The 19,935-nt window shown below is 37.0% G+C and overlaps 1 protein-coding gene across 5 annotated transcripts in view; it reads right to left on the bottom strand.

Moving 5' to 3' along the window:
- Positions 1-19,935, bottom strand: part of ARHGEF33 (Rho guanine nucleotide exchange factor 33) — a 114,895-nt gene that overhangs the window by 76,809 nt on the left and 18,151 nt on the right. For all 5 annotated transcript variants that reach the window (XM_043468388.1, XM_043468386.1, XM_043468387.1 and 2 more), the window contains exons 3-7: positions 13,261-13,368; positions 11,528-11,577; positions 2,834-2,998; positions 2,395-2,516; positions 1,104-1,246 (exon numbers count right to left, since the gene is read on the bottom strand). In XM_043468388.1, the coding sequence (XP_043324323.1) occupies positions 1,104-1,246; positions 2,395-2,516; positions 2,834-2,998; positions 11,528-11,577; positions 13,261-13,285 (505 nt within the window). In that variant the 5' untranslated portion in view covers positions 13,286-13,368. The remainder of the gene's footprint in view (positions 1-1,103; positions 1,247-2,394; positions 2,517-2,833; positions 2,999-11,527; positions 11,578-13,260; positions 13,369-19,935) is intronic.

The raw sequence follows: 19,935 nt of genomic DNA, 5'->3' as shown, positions 1-19,935 counted from the left end.
AACATCTTCATTGTATGCTGTGCTTTTTATGCCGTGGAACAAAAAATGTAGAGCCACCTGTGATGAACCCATTTCCTAGACTGATCAAGTGAGTCTTCCCAGGCTGCACCTATTGAGTCTCTAAAATAACTACTCAAATGGGTAAAAAATAAAAAAGCAAATCTGTACTTTTGAAGTTAACACCACTTAAAAGCCACTTGATTAAGATTTTTAAATTATCCGAAGCAGATTTATTATCTTTGAATATATGAGTTACATTGTTTCTTAAGCCATAAGGGTGGAAAACCACCAGTCCTGTTCTTGAGGAGATTACAGTTGGTCTAGAAGTTATTGAGTCTCTTTTGGAGACTTTCAACATGAGACCAAAAAATCATAGGAAAATTTATCGAAACAATGTTGGTATTCCATTCATGCTCCTGCATATAAGGTACTTGCTAAACATTGTTGAGGATACAAAGATGTAGCAAACATGTAAGTGAACATGCTTAGCAACATCTCTTGGAAAGCCATTTTCTTCAGGACTGCTACATACAGATATTTTCTAATTATTTTCGGTGATGTGGCTGTGGCTGTTTCAGCCCACAAACACCACCAGATCAGTTTTTCAGAGAAAGGAGAGTACAGAATTAGGTTATCACTGACATCAATGCTTGCCTGTTAGGGCAGATATAACTTTCTCATATCCGTGAAACCTTTGTTGAAAAAAAAAAGAACACGATTTTCCATCTGTGCAGAGAGGTAAGGATTGAGAAGTAATGTAGAAAATAAAACAATTTATTAGAGTGAATAATTTAAAAAATTTTTTTCTACTATATCTGGTATAGTATCATTGTATAATAAGTTATTTCCAACCCATTTGAAACTTAGAATACCCAGATTATTATTTTCCCTCAAAAGAAAATCTTTTAAATTTGGGCAGACTCTCTCCATCTCTTAGATCCTCTGAATTCTTTTACATTCCAGTTACAAAAGCGAAACATCCTGAGTGATACATTATTTTCATCTAATAAAGATGGAGGCTGTAAGCCTATTCTCAATGTTACTGAAGTCCAGGAACCAAGGGAGAACTACTTGGCTAATTCAATATGATGTGTGAACTGTACCTTTTTCATAGGCCTGAGAAGGCAAAAGGTTTGTAAAGTCTTCACTTGGCAGAACAGGCTCAGGGATGTTGATGGAACGGAAAGGACTTCCTTGTGCTTGAGCAGGTCCAGCCTGTGATCCATGTTCTTCTTTCTGAGTTTTCCTAAAAAAAGAAAAGAAAAAAGGCTCTTACTGTATGATAGGGTAAGAAAAGAGTCAGTTCAGAATAGGTCAAGAAAATTTCTGAACCATACAGAATTGCAGTTTTTGTAAATTAAACACAGTTGAATACTAGCAATTCATATGATTCAATGCAACTCATCACCAAATACCTACAATTCACCTTCTAATTATAATATCTGTATTCTTATTTTTCTGTTACTAGCTTCCCTGTTACAGAGTTTACAGTGGGAACAATTTCTTGGGATAATTTACATTCTCTTCACAAAGCAACACAAGGGTAGCAGGAAGGAGCAGGTACTCGACTGAAAACACTGAACCATTCTCCAGGGTCACACAAATATTAGTTATATTTTAAATTTGATCATATCAAAACATGTAACAATGAAGATTATGTCTCCTTAGTGGTGCAGCTTTACTTAATTCAGGCTGGTTGGGATATTGTTTAATATAAATTTATTTTCAATGGTCAAAGTAAAATAATAATAGTATTAGAGAAATTTCAGAAATCTAATAAAATCACTGGTGACCCCACTATCTTAGCACAAAAATCATAATTTAAATATATCTTTCTAGTTGTTATTTTCCTGGTGGCTCAGTTGGTAAAGAGTCTGCCTGCAATGTGGGAGACCCAGATTCAATCCCTGGGTCGGGAAAATCCCCTGGAGAAGGAAATAGCAACCCACTCCAGTATTCTTGTCTGGAGAATGCTATGGACAGAGGGGCCTGGTGGGCTACAGTCCATGGGGTCACAAAGAGTCAGACATGACTGAATGACTAACACTTTCACTTTCTAGTTGTTATTTTACGTTTTTACAGTTAAATTCTGCATGCCACTTCATATCATTTTTATTTAACTTCCAGTTATATTAAGTGTTTTTTCTGCTACTGTTCTTATTTCCCCCACCAGGAATTGAAACTTTGCACCCTGCATTGTAAACATGGAGTCTTTACTGGACTGCCAGAGAAGTCCCACCATTCATTTTTGTGCTGCATAATCTCTATCACATGCTGATTCATGGAGCCCAGTGGCCAGCTGTCCGCCAATAGAAGGAAAGGTATTCCTGGTGCCTGTCTATGAGCCATTGCTTATACATTTGCCTTTGGTCAGTTTTTTGGTCAGACACTCACTTGGCTTTAACTTTTCGAGATTCTCTTCGCTTCTCCTGTTGAAGCTGTTCAATTTTCTGTTGCATTTCTTCTTGTTTGGAAGTGATGGCCTGGATCATTGACATGGCATTGCTCAGCTCTTCCTAAAAAATAAGAATTGATATATATTTAATCTGGTATATGAAGTTAAAGTATATAACATAATATTTAGTACACATAAAACTTTTCATACATATTAAATGAATGAATGAGAGATGAAAACTTCTATTGTAGCTTCTAATTTTAACATAGAGATCCAACCAAGTAAAACATGATATTTTTTCATGAAAGTTAGTGAATGGGCCAGAGGAAAACTCTTGTATTTGGTTGCTAGGCAAAAAGGCAAGTTTTTTTTTTTTTTTTTTTTACTTCTGTTAAGATAACCAGAAATCTTTAGGAAGGAAATAGAAGAAGGACCTACCTTAAAATAGTTCAATGAATTCTTCATCTCAGTAACTTTCTCTTCCATGGAACATCTGCAGCTCTTAACCTTCTCTTCCAAAGCATATTCTCCATGTTGAATTCTTGACAGTTCTTGCATTGCTTCTGTGAAGCCAGTTTTGAGTTCAGAGGCTAGAGCCTGCAACTAAATAATACACAAAGAGTTAATTCAATTTGCTATAAATTATTATGAATGGAATCTCTGATCCCTTGGATGTTTCTTTTGTTTGCAAAACCAGGCTCTTGAACATGTACAGAACTCATTTACTAGAGACTATTGTGTACACAACTTAAGGCAACCTTGGTCCCATATGTCTAGGGAAAAGTGGGTCTTCTTTATATCACTCACCATGAAGCTTGATAGTGATAAAAAAGCAACCAATTTATTGTTTGCAAGTGTTCCTGCAACTTACTATTTATTTGAACACCTTTGATTAAAAAGAGATTTATTTTAAAAGCAACCTATGCATGTGAAAGACAGTGTTGATCAGTAACTCTTTGAATTCCATGCAAGAAAGGATGTTGAAGAAATTCAGTTATTTTTCCTTAAAAAAATGAAATGATAAAAAGAGTAATAATTAAGCATATTTGAATATTTCTTTGAAAGGGAAGAAGTTTTCTTAATATTCTTGGATGATATCATGAAAAAGGAGATTATGGTGTTTCCAGGGGCAGGAAAACCTACAGTGGTAGAAACTCAGCACTTTGATAGTAATGAGAACCATCTTCAGCCGTCAAGCCTGGTCTTGTAGGAATGCACACTTGGATTTTTATTGTCAACTTCCAACCATGAAAAGGGTGTCAATTTTGGAGTCAGGTAGGGTATAAATCCTAGCAACTCTGCTACAAGTACTAAAACGTCAAGCAAGTTGGTTAGCCTCTTTGTAGCAATTTTCTCATCTATAATATAGCTAGGATAATATTTCACAGGACTGTCTTGAGAATTAAATGAATAAATGTAGGTAAGGTACCTACCACAGTATATGCTTGGTATGTAAAAAGTGTTCAGGAAATTTTAATTCTTTTCCCCCTTGAAGTGGTAAATCAGAAAGCTAAGCACAAACAGAAATGTGGAGAAAATGGAGCACTTCTAAATTTCAGTTTTATTTATTGAGTCATTGAAAAAAGCATTTTCAACAAACAAAAGGTTAAGATAATAACAATAAGGTAATAATAACATTACTTACATGATTTTTATGATCTTACATTCTGCTAGGTATAGAAATGCTTACTCCAGATTGCTTTTTGAAACAAAACTTTTTAGGAGCCTTAAACACCCTTTCCAAATGGTTCCAACTTGTGTGACATCTCAAAGTATAAAATGAATTACTCTTCTGCACCATATTTTCAAAATATAGGGCTTGTGGGTCTCTGTGCTTCACAGAGGGCTTGGAGGAGGGGAAAGTAAGAGGAATCAAGGAGATCATTCTGAGGAAAAAAAGCATGACATCTCAGGTGTTTGGAGCTGAAAGATTGGGAAACAACATGAGCAATCTGTATTTCATTCCAGTCATTTTTAATTTTGATATGTCTGTGATGGGTTTTAGCACATGTCCTAATTCAGTTGTCATGTTAGGTTAAATCACCAGATCAACTACATTTGATCTGGTAATTTTCATTATACAAATTCATCTTCTGTGAGCAAAATGAAGTCGATGGCCATGTGATATCAAAGCAAAATGTAGGCATGTTTTAAAATTGAAGGAAGGAAATCTAACATTCACTCATGATTCCTGCTTGGAAAAAAAAAGGGAACCACTTTCCAACAGAAATAGGTTTCATTTGCACTACTCCCCTAGGTGGATGTGTGGCGCTTTGCCCAGAAGGCAAAAGGAAGCAGCAGGATTCTCTTCACCCGTAGAACCCCAGTTCTCAAATATTAAGAGCTATCAATACCTTTCACTAACAGCCAGGTTATATAGGGACTTTGGGAATTCTGAAACCGTTTTGAGCTAGGAAGCACCCATTTTCTTTCCATATGCTACTTTGAGCTCCTTCGATACCTGCCACTGAAGTAACACTACTGCTTTATAAACAGGTTCATGACCACTGATCAGGCAGGGGATGCCATACATAGTGAGTACAATCACACACCTGAGACTACAGGTCACTTTTAAGTTGCTTGGGAGATTTTGAAAACCTTTAGCTACTGCAGACTGGTTTTCTGGTACCAACTGGCCATTCCTTTGTAAGTAAAAAAAAAAAAATACTCTGAAGACGTGGACTTATTTGCTCTGCTCTGTCTCCCGCTTTCTTAATTGACAGCCCACAGCCCACCCCCAGGATTAGAAATGGGTGTCTACCTTGTTCTCCAGCGAGTTGAACACGTTCCTCATCTCGTTGATTTTTTCGTGAAGCTGCTCTAGAGAGGTTATGATCCCTCCATCCTGCCGCTGGAGGCGGGCTCCCACTGGAGGCAGGTTCAGGGAACTCTTGTACTTGGAAGCCTACGGTACCACAGAGGGCTTCTTAGGCTCAAAGAAATAGGGGAGGGGAGTCCGAATTCTTCCTATTTCCTGCTCTTAATTTTTGTTTCTCAATTTCCTCTACTTTCTTGGCTCTTAACTCTTCTCAAGATGAATTTTAGTCAATGTCTTCCAAATTTTTTTTTTTTCACCAAAGATCCCTTAAACTAAATTTTCATAAATTAAGCAAGTTGTTCCAACTTGTCTTTTACACAAACTTCTCCTTCCCTTCTGTCTCATTATTAAGGTCAGAAAAGCAGGGAATGGGCTGTGCTTTGAGAACTCTGCAAAGTTTTAAAGATCAAGATTTGAGAAATCTCCACAAGGTATGCCAAATTCCTGTGACACCTGACTAAAAGTTCTACAGAAGCAGAAGCTCAAGTATTTTGAAGTAGCCCATAATGACTAGAATGCCAGGGTAATTGCTTTGGCTTCCCCCTAAATCAGGGTTGCTAGAGAAGAAATGGGGTCTTTCTGCCAGCTGCCACTCCCTAATTTTTAGCCTCTGTTAATCCAATGCAATGGATTAACCCATTGCAATTAATTTAATGCAGTGATTTAAAACACAAAGTGAGTCATTTGAACAGTCAAGAGTAAATTTCCCAAATCTACTCCTCTACACTTCCTGCAGAAGTTGATCCTTAAAGTTATTCTTACCAGGCAACACTGAGGCTGATAGGAAGCCTGGTGTGGTGGAAATTTATCTTATCTATCCCTGGATGCAACACAGGTCTAGCAGAGGTAGCTTCTCTGAAGTTAGAAGAACATGCCTCAATGGTAAAAAGAGACTGAGGCTTAAACAGGGCTTATAAATCCTAGAAAACATTCAATGGAAATTTTGATGATGAAACCTATTACTGTAGGACTGGTTCCCATAGTTTCACAGTTAGAGTTTCTTTGGGCATATAACCCATTTTCTTAAATTATTAATATTTTTATTAACAGAGAAAAAGAAAAAAAGAGAGTCACCCCAAATCTCATTACTTTAATATAACCATTAAAATTTTGGTATATTTCCTTCTATTTTGTGCTATGAATATAAATGCAAGTATTAATAGCATTGGCTTTGGCTTCCTAGGTGGCATGGTGGTAAAGAATTCACCGGCCAATGCAGGAGATGTAAGAGAAATGGGTTTGATCCCTGGGTCAGGAAGATCCCTTGGAGTAGGAAATGGCAACCCACTCCAGTATTCTTGCCTGAAAAATGCCAGAGGAGTCTGGCGGGCTATGGTCCATCATGTCTCAAAGAGTCAGGCACGACTAAGCACACATGCATGCATATTTATAGTGTTGAAATCACATAAAAGATATATTTTGATTCTGCCCTCCTTTTTCTTTCCTTTTGCATAACATTCTTATAAGTCCTTTCCCTCAGCCTTCAAATGTTTGTCTAAGTGTACATTTTAATGGCTATATAATGTTCCATCCTACAAGTGTGCCAGAGTTTACTTACTCATTCACCCTGGCTGTAAATTTGTTATTTATAAGTTTTCAATATAAGATAATGCATTGAAATACAATGCTTTTTACTTAAAGCTTTGTATATATTTCAGTTATTTCCTTTGGATAATTCTTGAATATGAAATTACTGAGTCAAAGGATGTTAGGTAATATTGACCCAAAGGAAAATATACCATATTGGAACATATTCAATTAACTAATAATTATACAAAATATATTTGACCAGAGGGCTTGAAAAGTTATAATAATGTGGTTGTATATATTCTTGGAAACATACTGTATGACATGCAATGTCCTAAATTAGTGTATTTGGAAAATCATGTCTTAGACAAGACATATGAAACATAAGTAATATAAATGGTAGAAGTTAAAGTGTCCACATTCCTAAGGCTACACATGAGCCAAAAACATGGCTGGAGTTCAAGTCATTAGTGTGAGGGTTGCACTAGAACTAAATTGTGCTGTTACCACATCTGTTGCCTTAATTGGGGGACCCTCAACCCTTACTTCTCATGTTACTGAAATCAGAATTTTAAAATATATATTCCAAATGAAGTAATCACTTGGCTGAATCAACACAGCGGACTCTGGAAAAGAGACTGGGGTGGACTTTGAGGGGGTTATGGACAATGGACAAAGAGGAGAGGGATAGATTTGGATGCAAATAAAAGGGAGTGTACTAAGCTAAGGAGCGGTCAGGGTGTCTGCTGATTCACCTGGTCCACAGTAATTCTACCTGGAGTGAGCTGGGAGATGATAGTGCTCATTCTACTGTTGACTTCTGTGACCTGATTTAGGTCACAGCACCATATTCTTACCAAGGTTACGTTCATCCAAAGAACTGGAAGCCAATTAGGGGTACGAACATTTTAACACTTTTACTGCATTTAAATTAAATTAGTCAAAAAATAATACTCCTTGTTTTAATCATTGTTTCTTTGAGCTTCAACCTTTCCTTCTATTTATTAGTCATCTGCAATTTTGTTTTGGTAAATTGTTTGTGTTCCTCACCCATATTCTATCAGGGTTTCAGAATTTTCCTATTTATTGATTCTATGAATTATTTATATATCATGAAAGCTCTGTAATATTTTTGTAGGAAATTTTCCAGTTTTTGTTATTTGTCTCTGAATTTGTTGAAAATATTTTTACATTGGGAAAATTTTTAATTGGGATGTGATATACTCACTAACCTTTCCCTTTGTGATTTTTTTCCAGTGCTTTTTTTTTCTTAAAAAGATATTTTCTAGCGCTTTTTTTCTTAAAAAGACATCCAGAGACAAAATAAATATTCACTGATTCTAAACTTCTATGGTTTTTTAAAGTATTTAATGCTTTAATTCAGTTTTGAATTTATTTTGATTAGAGTATGAAGCAAAGATCTCTTCTTTTTTTGCAAAGAACCAGACAGTTTTCCAAACACCATTTAGCACCAAACTAAAAGGACTACATCAGACCCCTTGGCTTAAAGCAATATATACATCTCACGATATCCATTCATTCATTCAACTAATATTTATTGAATATGTATTATATTCCAGGCACTATACTTTGTTCTGAGAATATAACAAAGAGCAAAATGTACTAATCCCTGCCCTTGGAGCTTACATTCTAGAGAAGGAGACAGACAATTGAAAAATAATAAACAAGTTAATATTTACTATAATGTCAGGTAGGGATTGGGAGGTCTGTTGAGAAAATAAGGAGATAGAAAATGTCTGAAATGTCACATTTTCCTTCACCTTTCATATCTTGCTCTCCCTTTTAAGTACAGATTGTACCTATTATAATTAATCTCTCCCTGTATCCCTCCTTCCTTGTCCTCTTCTTGATTTCTCCTCCATCTTTTGGTTAAATGTTGCTTGGAGTAAACAGACTGGGGTTTAGGAGACATTCTTTTAAAACAAGGACGGGGTTATAATCACAGCATCACAAAGGTCACATGGAGCAAGTTCACTTCCACTGCTTCGTTTGTTCCTCCGTGAACAGATGTACTTGGATGTATACAATAAGAGAATGAGGCCATCCTCGCTGCAGCTATATTTAGCCAACATTCAGGGAGTGACCTACATAAAATCTGTAATAGACTTTAAATCATACCTGAGTTTAAAGAGATAGTCACACTCATTCAAATGCCATACACAGGTCAGGCATTAACAGAGGGGAGGTGGGCAGGGAGGTCTTGGACAGACAAGTGAAGCGTCAGATGAGCATTGAAGGAAGATTCACTTCCTGTTTCCAGACCATTGTTCAGGCTAGTCCCTCTGCCTAAAATTACCCTTCCTCACACCCACTTACCAAATGATTAACTCGTTTTTACATGCCCGATCAAATCCTTCAGTTAAAATTAATTCATCCCTTTTTCATATTCCACAGAATTTTATCAATACCTCTGTTGAAAGTCTTCCAAACAGCCTACCTTGTATTTATTGTATGTTTTTCAGGACACTTAAAAATCAGTAAGAACATCTGCTTCATCCCCCATTCAAGTCCCAAGCAGTAGACTTTGCACATAGTAACTGCTCAATAAATATGCATTAAGTTGAAATGAGGCTATTTTCTTCAGCCTCTCTGTTTGTTGGTCTGGTTCTAAGAGCAACATGATTACAATGTTTTCATCATCTTGTGCTGGTTTGCCCTAATTGGGTCCTCAGCAGTGATCTCTTACATGATATTTTTGGGAACTAACTAGTTGTTATTTTCATTTTACTGTTACTCAAAGTAAACAAATTTAAATTACATTTCCCCAAACTACCTGCTCCTCTGGATTCCTATATCTCTATTTGGGAGACCACTCTTTTTCATAGTTGCTGTTTCATCACTCAGTCATGTCCGACTCTTTTGCGACCCCATGGACAATAGCCCACCAGGCTCCTCTGGCGGTGGGATTTCCCTCGCAAGAATACTGGAGTGGGTTGCTGTTTCTTTCTCCAGGGGATCTTCCCGACCCGGAGATAGAACCTGCGCCTTCTGCATTGGCAGGCCGATTCTTCACCACTGAGTCACCATGGATGCCCCCTTTTCCTACTTGTTGTTGTTCAGTCGCTAAGTCATGTCTGATTCTTTGCAACCCCATGGACTGCAGCACACCAGGCTTCTCTGTCCTTCACCATTTCCTGGAGTTTGCTCAAACTCATGACCATTGAGTCATGATGCCATCCCCCTTCTCCTCCAGCCCTCAATCTTTCCCAGCATCAGAATCTTTTCCAATGAGTCAGCTGTTCGTAGCAGGTGGCCAAAGTATTACAGCTTCAGCATCAGTCCTTCAGTGAATATTCAGGGTTGATTTCCTTTATGTCTCATTGCTGTCCAAGGGGCTCTCAAGAGTCTTCTCCAGCACCACAATTTGAAAGCATTGATTCTTTGGTGCTCAACCTTCTTTATGATCTAACTATCACATCTGTACATGACTACAGGAAAAATCATAACTTTGACTATACAGACCTTTGTTGGCAAAGCCAAGTCTCTGATTTTTAATATGCTAAGTTTGTCATAGCTTCTCTTCCAAAGAGCAAGCATCTTTTAATTTCAAGTTTGCAGTCACCATCCTCAGTGATTTTGAAGCCGAGAAAATAAAATGTCTCTGTTTCCACTTTTCCCCCATCTATTTGCATGAAATGGTGGGATCAGATGCCATAATCTTAGTTTTTTGAATGTTGTGTTTTAAACCAGCTTTTTCATTCTCCTCTTTCACACTCACCAAGAGGTTCTTTAGTTCCTCTTTGCTTTCTACCTTTAGAGTGGTATCATCTACATATCTGAGGTTGTTGATATTTCTCCTGGCAATCTTGATTCCATCTGTGAGTCATCCAGACTAGCATTTTGCATGATGTACTCAACATATAAGTTAAATAAGCAGGGTGACAATAAACAGCCTTGATGTACTCCTTCCCAATTTTGAACCAGTCCATTGTTCCATGTCTGATTATAAATGTTGCTTCTTGCCCTGCATACAGATTTCTCAGGAGACCGGTAAGGTGGTCTGGTATACCAGGGCTTAAAACCTTAAGAGCCAACTTTGAAATCACCCTTTCTCCCAACCCCCACCTAACCCTGTCAGTTCTTTCTTCCTTCTCAAGTATTCCAAATAACAATGCCTTAAGTCTAGAGAGTAGCATGGGTTTCCCTAGCCCAAGCTCTTTTCACGTTACATATTATGTCAGAATGAACTCTATGATTTTTAAGGACAGAAATTTACTTTAAATCACAGTTGGTAGATAGAAGCCAAAGAAATACTGTGTAGAGAGCCAAAGTGACTGTCATTGCAAACATATTACATAAAAGTTGGCAGAACATTTATCTCCTCATAAATCAAATTATTCCCATTGTTAAAAGAGTTTAACCTTTTTTCTGTTATCATATATGAACATCTGCAGTGTTAACCCCCTTTTATTCTCAATTCTCCCCACTAAAATAAGAGACTGAAAAAACCAGATCTTGCTCTCTCCTTCTGATGGAAATGTTATTACACAGGGTAATGACCAGAATGATGGTGGCAAAAAGAAAAGCATCATCGATGTGGGAGTGGTGCTGCTATATTTTATAAACTGTGTAAGCTGTCCTTCAGTGATCAGTTTTCACCAGAGTACAATGTGAATGGTACTCTTAACCCTGCTTATCTCACAGTCTTAAGTGAACAAACACAATGATACATGTAGAAGCTCTTGTGAGTGCTAAAAACAATGTGTACATAAAGAACAGTCATCATTGTGATACATAAAAGAGTTTAAAACAATCTGTGTTTTTACCTGGTAAATCTGTGCAGAAGGATTATTCATTGGCTTATGTTCATTATCTCCTGTAGGGAAAAGAGCTCAGTTTAATCAACACAATTCATTCTGTCCCTATTCTCTTCACATGCAGGGAATGAGGGGACTTAGAGGATATTAAATCTATACTTGCATGATAAGAAGCCAATGATTCAACAGAGACAGAAGATAAATTGGCATAGGTTATTTTATATTACATTCTAATGATCAAACCATATCTACCTGATATATCTCTTATAGTAGAAAATGATGTGCTACCAAGGTGGGGAAGTTTCTCAATCAAACTGAATGATAAACGATCATTCATTAGCCAGAAGGGAATGCCCATGAAGGGTCTCTTTCAGACTTCCCAGGTGGTCCAGTGGTTAAGACTCTGTGCTTCCATTGCAGGGGACACAAGTTCGCTCCCTGGTCAAGGAACTAAGATCCCACAAGCCGCATGGCAGGGCCAAAAAAAAAGGGTCTGTCTTATTCTTGGGACTGAGTGAAGTTTATCTGAGGGGCTAGTTCCAGTCAGGAAGTCTTTTATCCAGTCGTCACTCTATTGTTCTCAGGAGGCCTGTGTAAAATATTCCTTACTTCTTCTGCTTCTGATCCTTGCTAAACTTCAGAGCTCCGCCCTCTGTCCTGCCTAGATCAGCTAAAGGAATTTTGCTGTCCTCTTGGGCAAGAGGGCTGATGGAAGGAAATTGCAATACAAAGGGTCTTGGAAGGATGCAGGCAGAAAGAAAACAGTATTGTCAACACTAGAGACAGGTCAAACACAAAGAAAGTAGTAGGTTATGAAAACCATTTGCACTAGGGAGGAAAAAGATTAGCCTAGAATGTACCTGTCAGAACCTCAGCCCCGAGAATGAGGTAAATTGCGTAAAATGTACACCTCACATGCAGCCCTTTGCTTATCCATTTTAGCCACATCTCCTTTGTATCACATTGTATGAATCAAGCAGTTTATAGATAAAATCCCCAGCTGCAAATATTTGGATGTATAGATGTGTACATTGTTCTCCTAGGACATTCAGGTACAGGAAACCCTTCCCTAGAGGAATCAGCCTCAGTATGTTAAGTTTATAAATAATATATATCTTCAGCTCAGATCTTATACACACCAAAGGCAGTCTCTATAAAATCCAGATGGTTTGAGATTACCAATCCCCCTTACAAACTTGAGTGGATTTACTTAACCTATTTCATGCTATGTCCCAGCAGCCTGGTATAATGGCAAGAACCAGAACCTAGGGACAGAGACCAGGGTCCCAGATCAGACTCTGACATTTTGTAGCTATAGCCTCACTTCTCTATGACTGTTTCTTTACCTATCAATTGAAGATGATAACAGACCCTACTTTTATATGGTTGATTCTGTGTGGTAAAGTTTAAAAGAGGAAGCCCTCATGTTTCTAGGTCAGCCTAGAAGGCGTTGGATGTCTGTTAGTTCAATATATATCTTGACCCTTTTCAGGAGGTCATTCTGAGGCAGTCCTAAAATTATTGCTAAGAAAAGTAAGAAACTACTCAAATTATAGATATACATGTAGCATTTCCTGTTTCCCCAGTACTGTGTCTGTGCTCTTCCTGGTCATTCTGTTATGATAGTGAAATAAGAATAGTCAAGTTAACATATTATTATGTTATGAGATAAGGGCAAGACCAGCTTACAACCTATATTTCTTAAATCCTGAGCCTTAAGCAAGACATAGGAAAAATCTTACCTTGCTTGGTTTTGGTCTTTTCCATGGTGCCTGTTGCTTCTCTCCTCCAGCTTATTCAACATTGCATCTTCATCATCCCTGGATCAGGCCATCCCCTCGTCCCCAGACCTGTCAGTTGAAATCAAGAGTAAGGGAACAGGTGAAGTGACTGGACTTAAGTTTATGTGCTAACTTTAAAAAATTGAAACGAACACAGAAGCAACAGGTGTTATGTGCAGGTTCAGAAGAGTGAAAATATTAAGTTGAGCACACATTTAGCTTAAAACTCAAAGGTAAATATTTTGTCAACAAGTATGAATTTCATTAGTTAAAATTATGGTAGTTTTTAATATACTGAATTCTGTTGGGGATCAAACCAATTAACTTAAACCTATTAATTTTATTAGCAGGGTATAGTTTGGGGAAATTAACTTGAGCAAGCATGAAGGCTAATATATCTGTTTCTATTTCATTAAATAGTAAGTTCCTTGATGGCTTTGTCCCCACTTTCACCATCTGTAGACTTCTTTACACCAGGAGATGCTAGTCAAATGTGGTCTGGCTGTTGTGATCTTTGGACATGAAACTGCCAGTTCAGAATGCAATCTAACAAGTAAAAATAGTATTGTGGACACCGGCCCTCTTTTTATCCCATCTAGAATTTTAACCCTTTTCAATGATTGGGGAATTCCCCAACCTTATGCAGCTTGATCAGAGGCCTCCCCTTATGTGGAGGCTGAAAATGCCAGGTTCTCCTAGCCTCCCTTGCAGCTAAGGCATGATGGACATGTGGTAACATTTTGATACACCCACCTCAATTGGTGCTGGCAGTTGCAGAAGGATTTCCTAAGGCAGATATACTTGATATACTTTCTACTTTCTTGGAAATAGAAATGATTTTTAAGACAAGCAGCAGCAGCATCAACAAGGGTGGTAGTGGTGACCATGATCTGGTATAGACAGTTTAGGGAACTCCAGCTGCTGCTTTCCTCCCCAGAACAGCTGTACTACATGATTTGGGGCATTGCTGCTGGATGCATAATCCCAAACTTGGTTCTCCAGTCTCCCAGAGATTTTATGAGCTGTCAATATCCTTTTAACAAAGTCCTTTGCTGAGTAAATCAGCCAATTATTTCCTATTGCTTTACAATTAAGAAACTTAATTGAAATAATAAAAATATATCAACACTATCCAAGATTGAGAAAGCATAAGTTACAACTTTGTTCACTGCTCTAGAAAAGACACATCTAATTACTGGTGATAAAATGCAGATCAATGTTTACCTAGGGCAGGAGGTGGGAGTTTAACTGGGAAGAAGCACAGGGAACTTTTTAGGTTGATAAAAATATTCTATTGCTTAATTATGGTAGTGGTTATCCAGATGCATAAATTTGTCAAAACTCATCAAAATACACTCATGTGTATTTTGACTGAGTGCCTTTTATCCTATATAATTTACACCTCAAAGTAGAAATTAGTGTTTCATGCATATATTAAGGTCTGTGAAGCAGAATGATAAATTGACAGAGTCTGGAAGGCACAAATGGATGAAAAAGCATTGGTCAATAGCTGCAAATTATAAATGAGGAATCTAAAGAAAGGCCCGAAGTGAAGGCCATATGCTCTTTGGAATCTTGTACATTTTTCATGTGAGCATGGAAATTATATCAAGATAAGGCATCTTCCCTAGCTATCTGAATCTCTTTCATAGCTGATATAAACATCACTAAGAGGAAAAGTTTCTGCTCCTTAGCAAATAATCATTTGATATTTAATGAATTCCATAATGAATATAATTAAATCACAGAAAGTTAGAGCCAAAAGACACTGAGAAAATTACTTGATTCAACTTCTTCATTTATTGGAGAAGCAACCAAGGCGTGGAGAGGGGAAGATAAGTCATCTGCTTAAAACCACACAGCTTTGAAAATAATTGTTAGATGTGATTTCTGTTACTATTTGGGGGAAAAAGTATTAAAATATGTGAAGCCATATTTTAATGGGATTTTTTATGGATAATTAATTCCAGAGGATTTGTTGATCTAATCTGCAGCTAATTAAAAACAAACCCCCAAACTGCCATCTGTCATAGGTAAAATGTAAATTTATGCATTTTCAGAGGTAAGACATCATCAAGTTCACAAGTGTACAAATAGTTACTGATTTCAAGAAGATAAGGTGTGTGGTTACTAGAAAATAAATTAGAAATTTTATTTATTTAATTATGAAAGCAACCAAACCACATTATAAAAATTTTAGAAAATACCGAGGGAAAAAAAACAGCTATGATGCCTCTACTTACTGATCACTTGATTTTATTGCTAGTCTATCACTTTTCTCTTGTATATTTTACCTGATTGTTAATGGAGCCTATAATTTTATATCTACTTTTTTACCTATATTAAGTATTTTTCTTTCTTTTACAAATTGGACCTTTATTATTCAAGTTGTTTTTATTGTGGTTATTTGGATTGAGGTACAAGTGTCCCTCCTTAGACCCAGTCAGTGTTAACAATCTGCTGAAATTCTTCATTCCTTTCTCTATCCTCATAGAGCCACAATCAAATGTATATACAGAATATACAGATAAGGTGGGGGTTGTCATTGTAGGTTCATACTCTTCCTCTCTGCATCATCCCTCTCACTTCATATATCATGGCAATCTTTCCAAGTTAATTGGTATAAATCTAGCAAATCACTGTTAATGACTGAGTAACATCCATGGTGGGAATAATCTGTTTTAATTGTTCTTTTATCGATGGGCATTCCCTTTATTTCCATTATTTTGTCACTGTAAACAATGCTACAACAAACATCTCGGCATACAGAGCCGTATATATTGGTGCTTTTATATACTTAGGGGTTTAATAAGTAAGACTCATTTATTCTTAAGTAGTGTATAGTTTTTATTGCTACTGCAAATGGCATTTTTCAATTTCCAATTCTCTCTAGCTGGTGTTTCTCTCTCTTTTTTAAATATTTATTTTGTTCTCAGCCATCTTACTAAATTCCTTTATTAATTATAGAAGATTTTAAAATAAATATTTCTAGATGATTTTAATTCTTGTTTTCAAGTTTTACACTGGTTATTTCACAGTTGAATGATATCGTATTTGCTAGAACCTCTAGAATAATGTTTGCTAATAACAGTGACAGTGGATATTATTATCCATCTTCTTATTTTAATGTAAATGACTTTAAAGTCATTTATAATCATATTTTCTACCTTTGGTAAATAATGTATATCATATTTAAGTAACTTTAGCCTTGTTTTACCAAAATTTCTTAAAAGGAATGGCTACTGTATTTTATCCATCTTTTAGCAGCTATTGATAGACTTGCCTTTTTCTCCTTTGTCATAATAAATTATACTGATTCTCTGATGTTGAATCATCCTCACATTCCTGGAATATTTGCTTGGTCATAGGAGATAGTTTTATTGGCACTCTGCTGGATCCTATTAGTTAATATTTAGATTTTTTGCATCTATATTCATGAGTGATTTTGATCTGTGGAAGATTAATTGCTTTTTTTATTTTTTATTCTATGGCAGAGGGATATTCACATTATCCTAGCTTCTTAAAATGAATTAGAGAGGTTTTTTATCTTGTCCTATGATCTAGAAATGTTTCAATTAAATTGGAATTATCTGTTCATCGAAAGACAGTATATCATAGCTATGAAAACATTTGGTCTTAATGCCTTTTTAAAAAAGTAGACACATCCTTAAACCCAATTCAATTTCTTAAAAGGTAATTGGTCTACTCAACTTTTAAGCTTAATTTTATCATTTGTATTTTCTTAGGACATCATGTGTTTCCTTAAGTTTATTAACAAATCTATTGATAGAGGATAAGTATCTACATTTTGTGAACAGCTGTTATGGTTGTAGCACCGTCTTCATGTTTTCTTTATATTGTCACATCTAATTGAATCCTCACACTGATCCTGTTCAGTGTGGATCATTATCTCCATTTTACAGATGAGCATATTGAGGCTTGGGAAAATGAGGTAATGATGTACCAGGAATCACAGATAAGATATGGCAGAGAGAGCCAGAACTGGAATAGGTCTCTGTGACTTTAGAACTGGTGGATTCAATTCCTAGATTTCTCCAAATAGTTTTGCAGTCATTATATTTAATTACTGAAAAATAGTCGTTTGAGGAATTATGTCATTGTTGTCTTTTCCTTTCTAAATTATTGAATATTAGGACCATTTTCTATTTGTCATTATAGTTAATGAAAAATTATAGCTAATATAAAAAAGAATATAGATTTTTTCCCCTCTTATTTAAGGCATTTTTAGGCTAGGTTTACAGAAGAAAATTGCTAATTTGAAGAGTATGATCATATTAGTGAGTAACATATTTTGAAAGATACATCTTAAAAGGGAAAATAACAGTATTATGTGGAAAAGTAGACTTTTTCTGGGAAGAGCTATACATTATGAAATTCCTTTGAGATCTTGTACTCTTCTTCATTGTGGGCATCCCTCACTCTCTGAGCCCAGTAATTCTTTACTTTGTCCTTCATAATCCTTGAATCACTGCCTGAGCTAGGCTGTGCTTAGTCGTGTCCGACTCTGCGACCTCATGGACTGTAGCCTGCCAGGCTCCTCTGTCTATGGGGATTCTCCAGGCAAGAATATCAGAGTGGGTTGCCATGCCCTCCTCTAGGGGATCTTCCCTACTCAGGGATCGACCCAGGTCTCCCTCATTGCAGGGAGATTCTTCACTGTCTGAGCCACCAGGCAAACCCAAGAATACTGGAGTGGGTCCTCCAGGCAAGAATACTGGAGTGGGTCGCCATGCCCTTCTCCAGAGGAACTTCCCAACCCAGGAATCAAAGCGGTCTCCTGCATTGCAGGCAAATTCTTTACCAACTGAGCTATCAGTTCAGTTCCGTTCAGTCACTCAGTCGTGTCCAACTCTTTGTGACCCGGTGAATCGCAGCACGCCAGGCCTCCCTGTCCATCACCAACTCCCGGAGTTTACTTCAAACTCATGTCCATTGAGTCAGTGATGCCATCCAGCCATCTCATCCTCTGTCGTCCCCTTCTCCTCCTGCCCCCAATCCCTCCCAGCCTCAGGGTCTTTTCCAATGAGTCAGCTCTTTGCATGAGGTGGCTGAAGTATTGGAGTTTCAACTGAGCTATCAGGGAAGCCCAAAGAGTGATGCTAGCCTCTAATAACATCCATCTGGGCCTTGGTAGACCCTTGAGAAAATACTGATAAGTTTTTAGAAAAAGCCTGTTTGTCTCTAAACCATGTCTGATCATTACATAGAACAATGTTTTTAGTCTCTACTTTGAAGCCCTTGGGTCTTTTGAGCCTGCCTTGGGAGCAAAGAGAAAGCCACTAAGCTGGTGGAGTCCTGGGCCCCCCCTTCCCATCCCTTGAAGCAGAGTCTCTCTGTTCTCATCTAATTTACATACTATAACTTTGGGGGAAGAAATTTCTTTTAAAATGGGTTTCTGCTGCTTTAAAAACAGGTTCTAAAATGATCACAATAGAGATATAGGAACGTTGAAACATTCATCTAAAAAGTTATAGCCAGATTTTTATGAAATTAACTCAAGTAATAAGATTAATAGCATTAATAAAGTTAATAGAAGCAGAAAGAATACCGGAAAATCTCCTGACCCTCCCCCAGACTGACCTAGAATGTATACCCCACACACCAATGCAGGTGTAAGACCACAAAAACCTAGGATTGTCTATTACTTTCCAATTACCGCTGTGACAGAAAAGGAAAGTTTTGCACTTTGGGGAATTGAAATTAATTGAAAGTAGACTTGAGTTAATTTCCATTCCAGTGTCCTTTATTGAATGGGTCTTTAGTGCACATTTCTAATTTAGTAGAATGAGAACTCTTTATGTTGTGGGGAGGTTGATGAGGAAATATTTTCCCCTGAAACTAAAGTAATTCATCAGGACAAATCTTGCTAATGTTTTCAAAGAGGAAAGTCTATATGAACTTCGTGATATAGAAAAGTACTTTAAAAAAAATTTTGAAAGGGGTTGTTTGTTTTTTCTATACAGCCTAAAAGCAACATATGTTTCATGAAATGACATATTTCATGACCTTTTTCGTACCTGCATCATAGTCTCCAAGATGCTCTCACCTACGTTATCTCAGCAGATGATTGTAGCCATGCTGTGCAGTGGGCAGCACACTTTACCATGCATTTTATACAGAAGGAAACTGTAGCTCTGAACGATTAGGGAAGTAGTTCGAAGTAGGACCCTTATTTTTTGTATTACTTTCTATCTTTAAATAAACTGCTCATGTGACAGGATTCCAAACCACTATTGTATCAAAAATCACTTTTACTGTCATTAAAAGTATATCAGTTCTGGGGAGCTGGTCTCTAGCCGCATGGAAGCAACCTAGATGCCCATCAGCAGACAAATGGATAAGGAAGCTGTGGTACATATACACCATGGAATATTACTCAGCCATTAAAAAGAATTCATTTGAATCAGTTCTAATGAAATGGATGAAACTGGAGCCCATTATACAGAGTGAAGTAAGCCAGAAAGATAAAGACCAATACAGTATACTAACGCATATATATGGAATTTAAAAAGATGGTAATGATAACCCTATATGCAAAACAGAAAAAGAGACACAGATGTACAGAACAGACTTTTAGACTCTGTGGGAGAAGGCGAGGGTGGGACGTTCTGAGAG

Source organism: Cervus canadensis, chromosome 5 (assembly GCF_019320065.1).
Source record: "Cervus canadensis isolate Bull #8, Minnesota chromosome 5, ASM1932006v1, whole genome shotgun sequence".
NCBI lineage: Eukaryota > Metazoa > Chordata > Mammalia > Artiodactyla > Cervidae > Cervus > Cervus canadensis.
The sequence above is the reverse complement of the archived record's forward strand: the minus strand, read 5'-3'. Positions and strand labels throughout refer to the sequence as shown.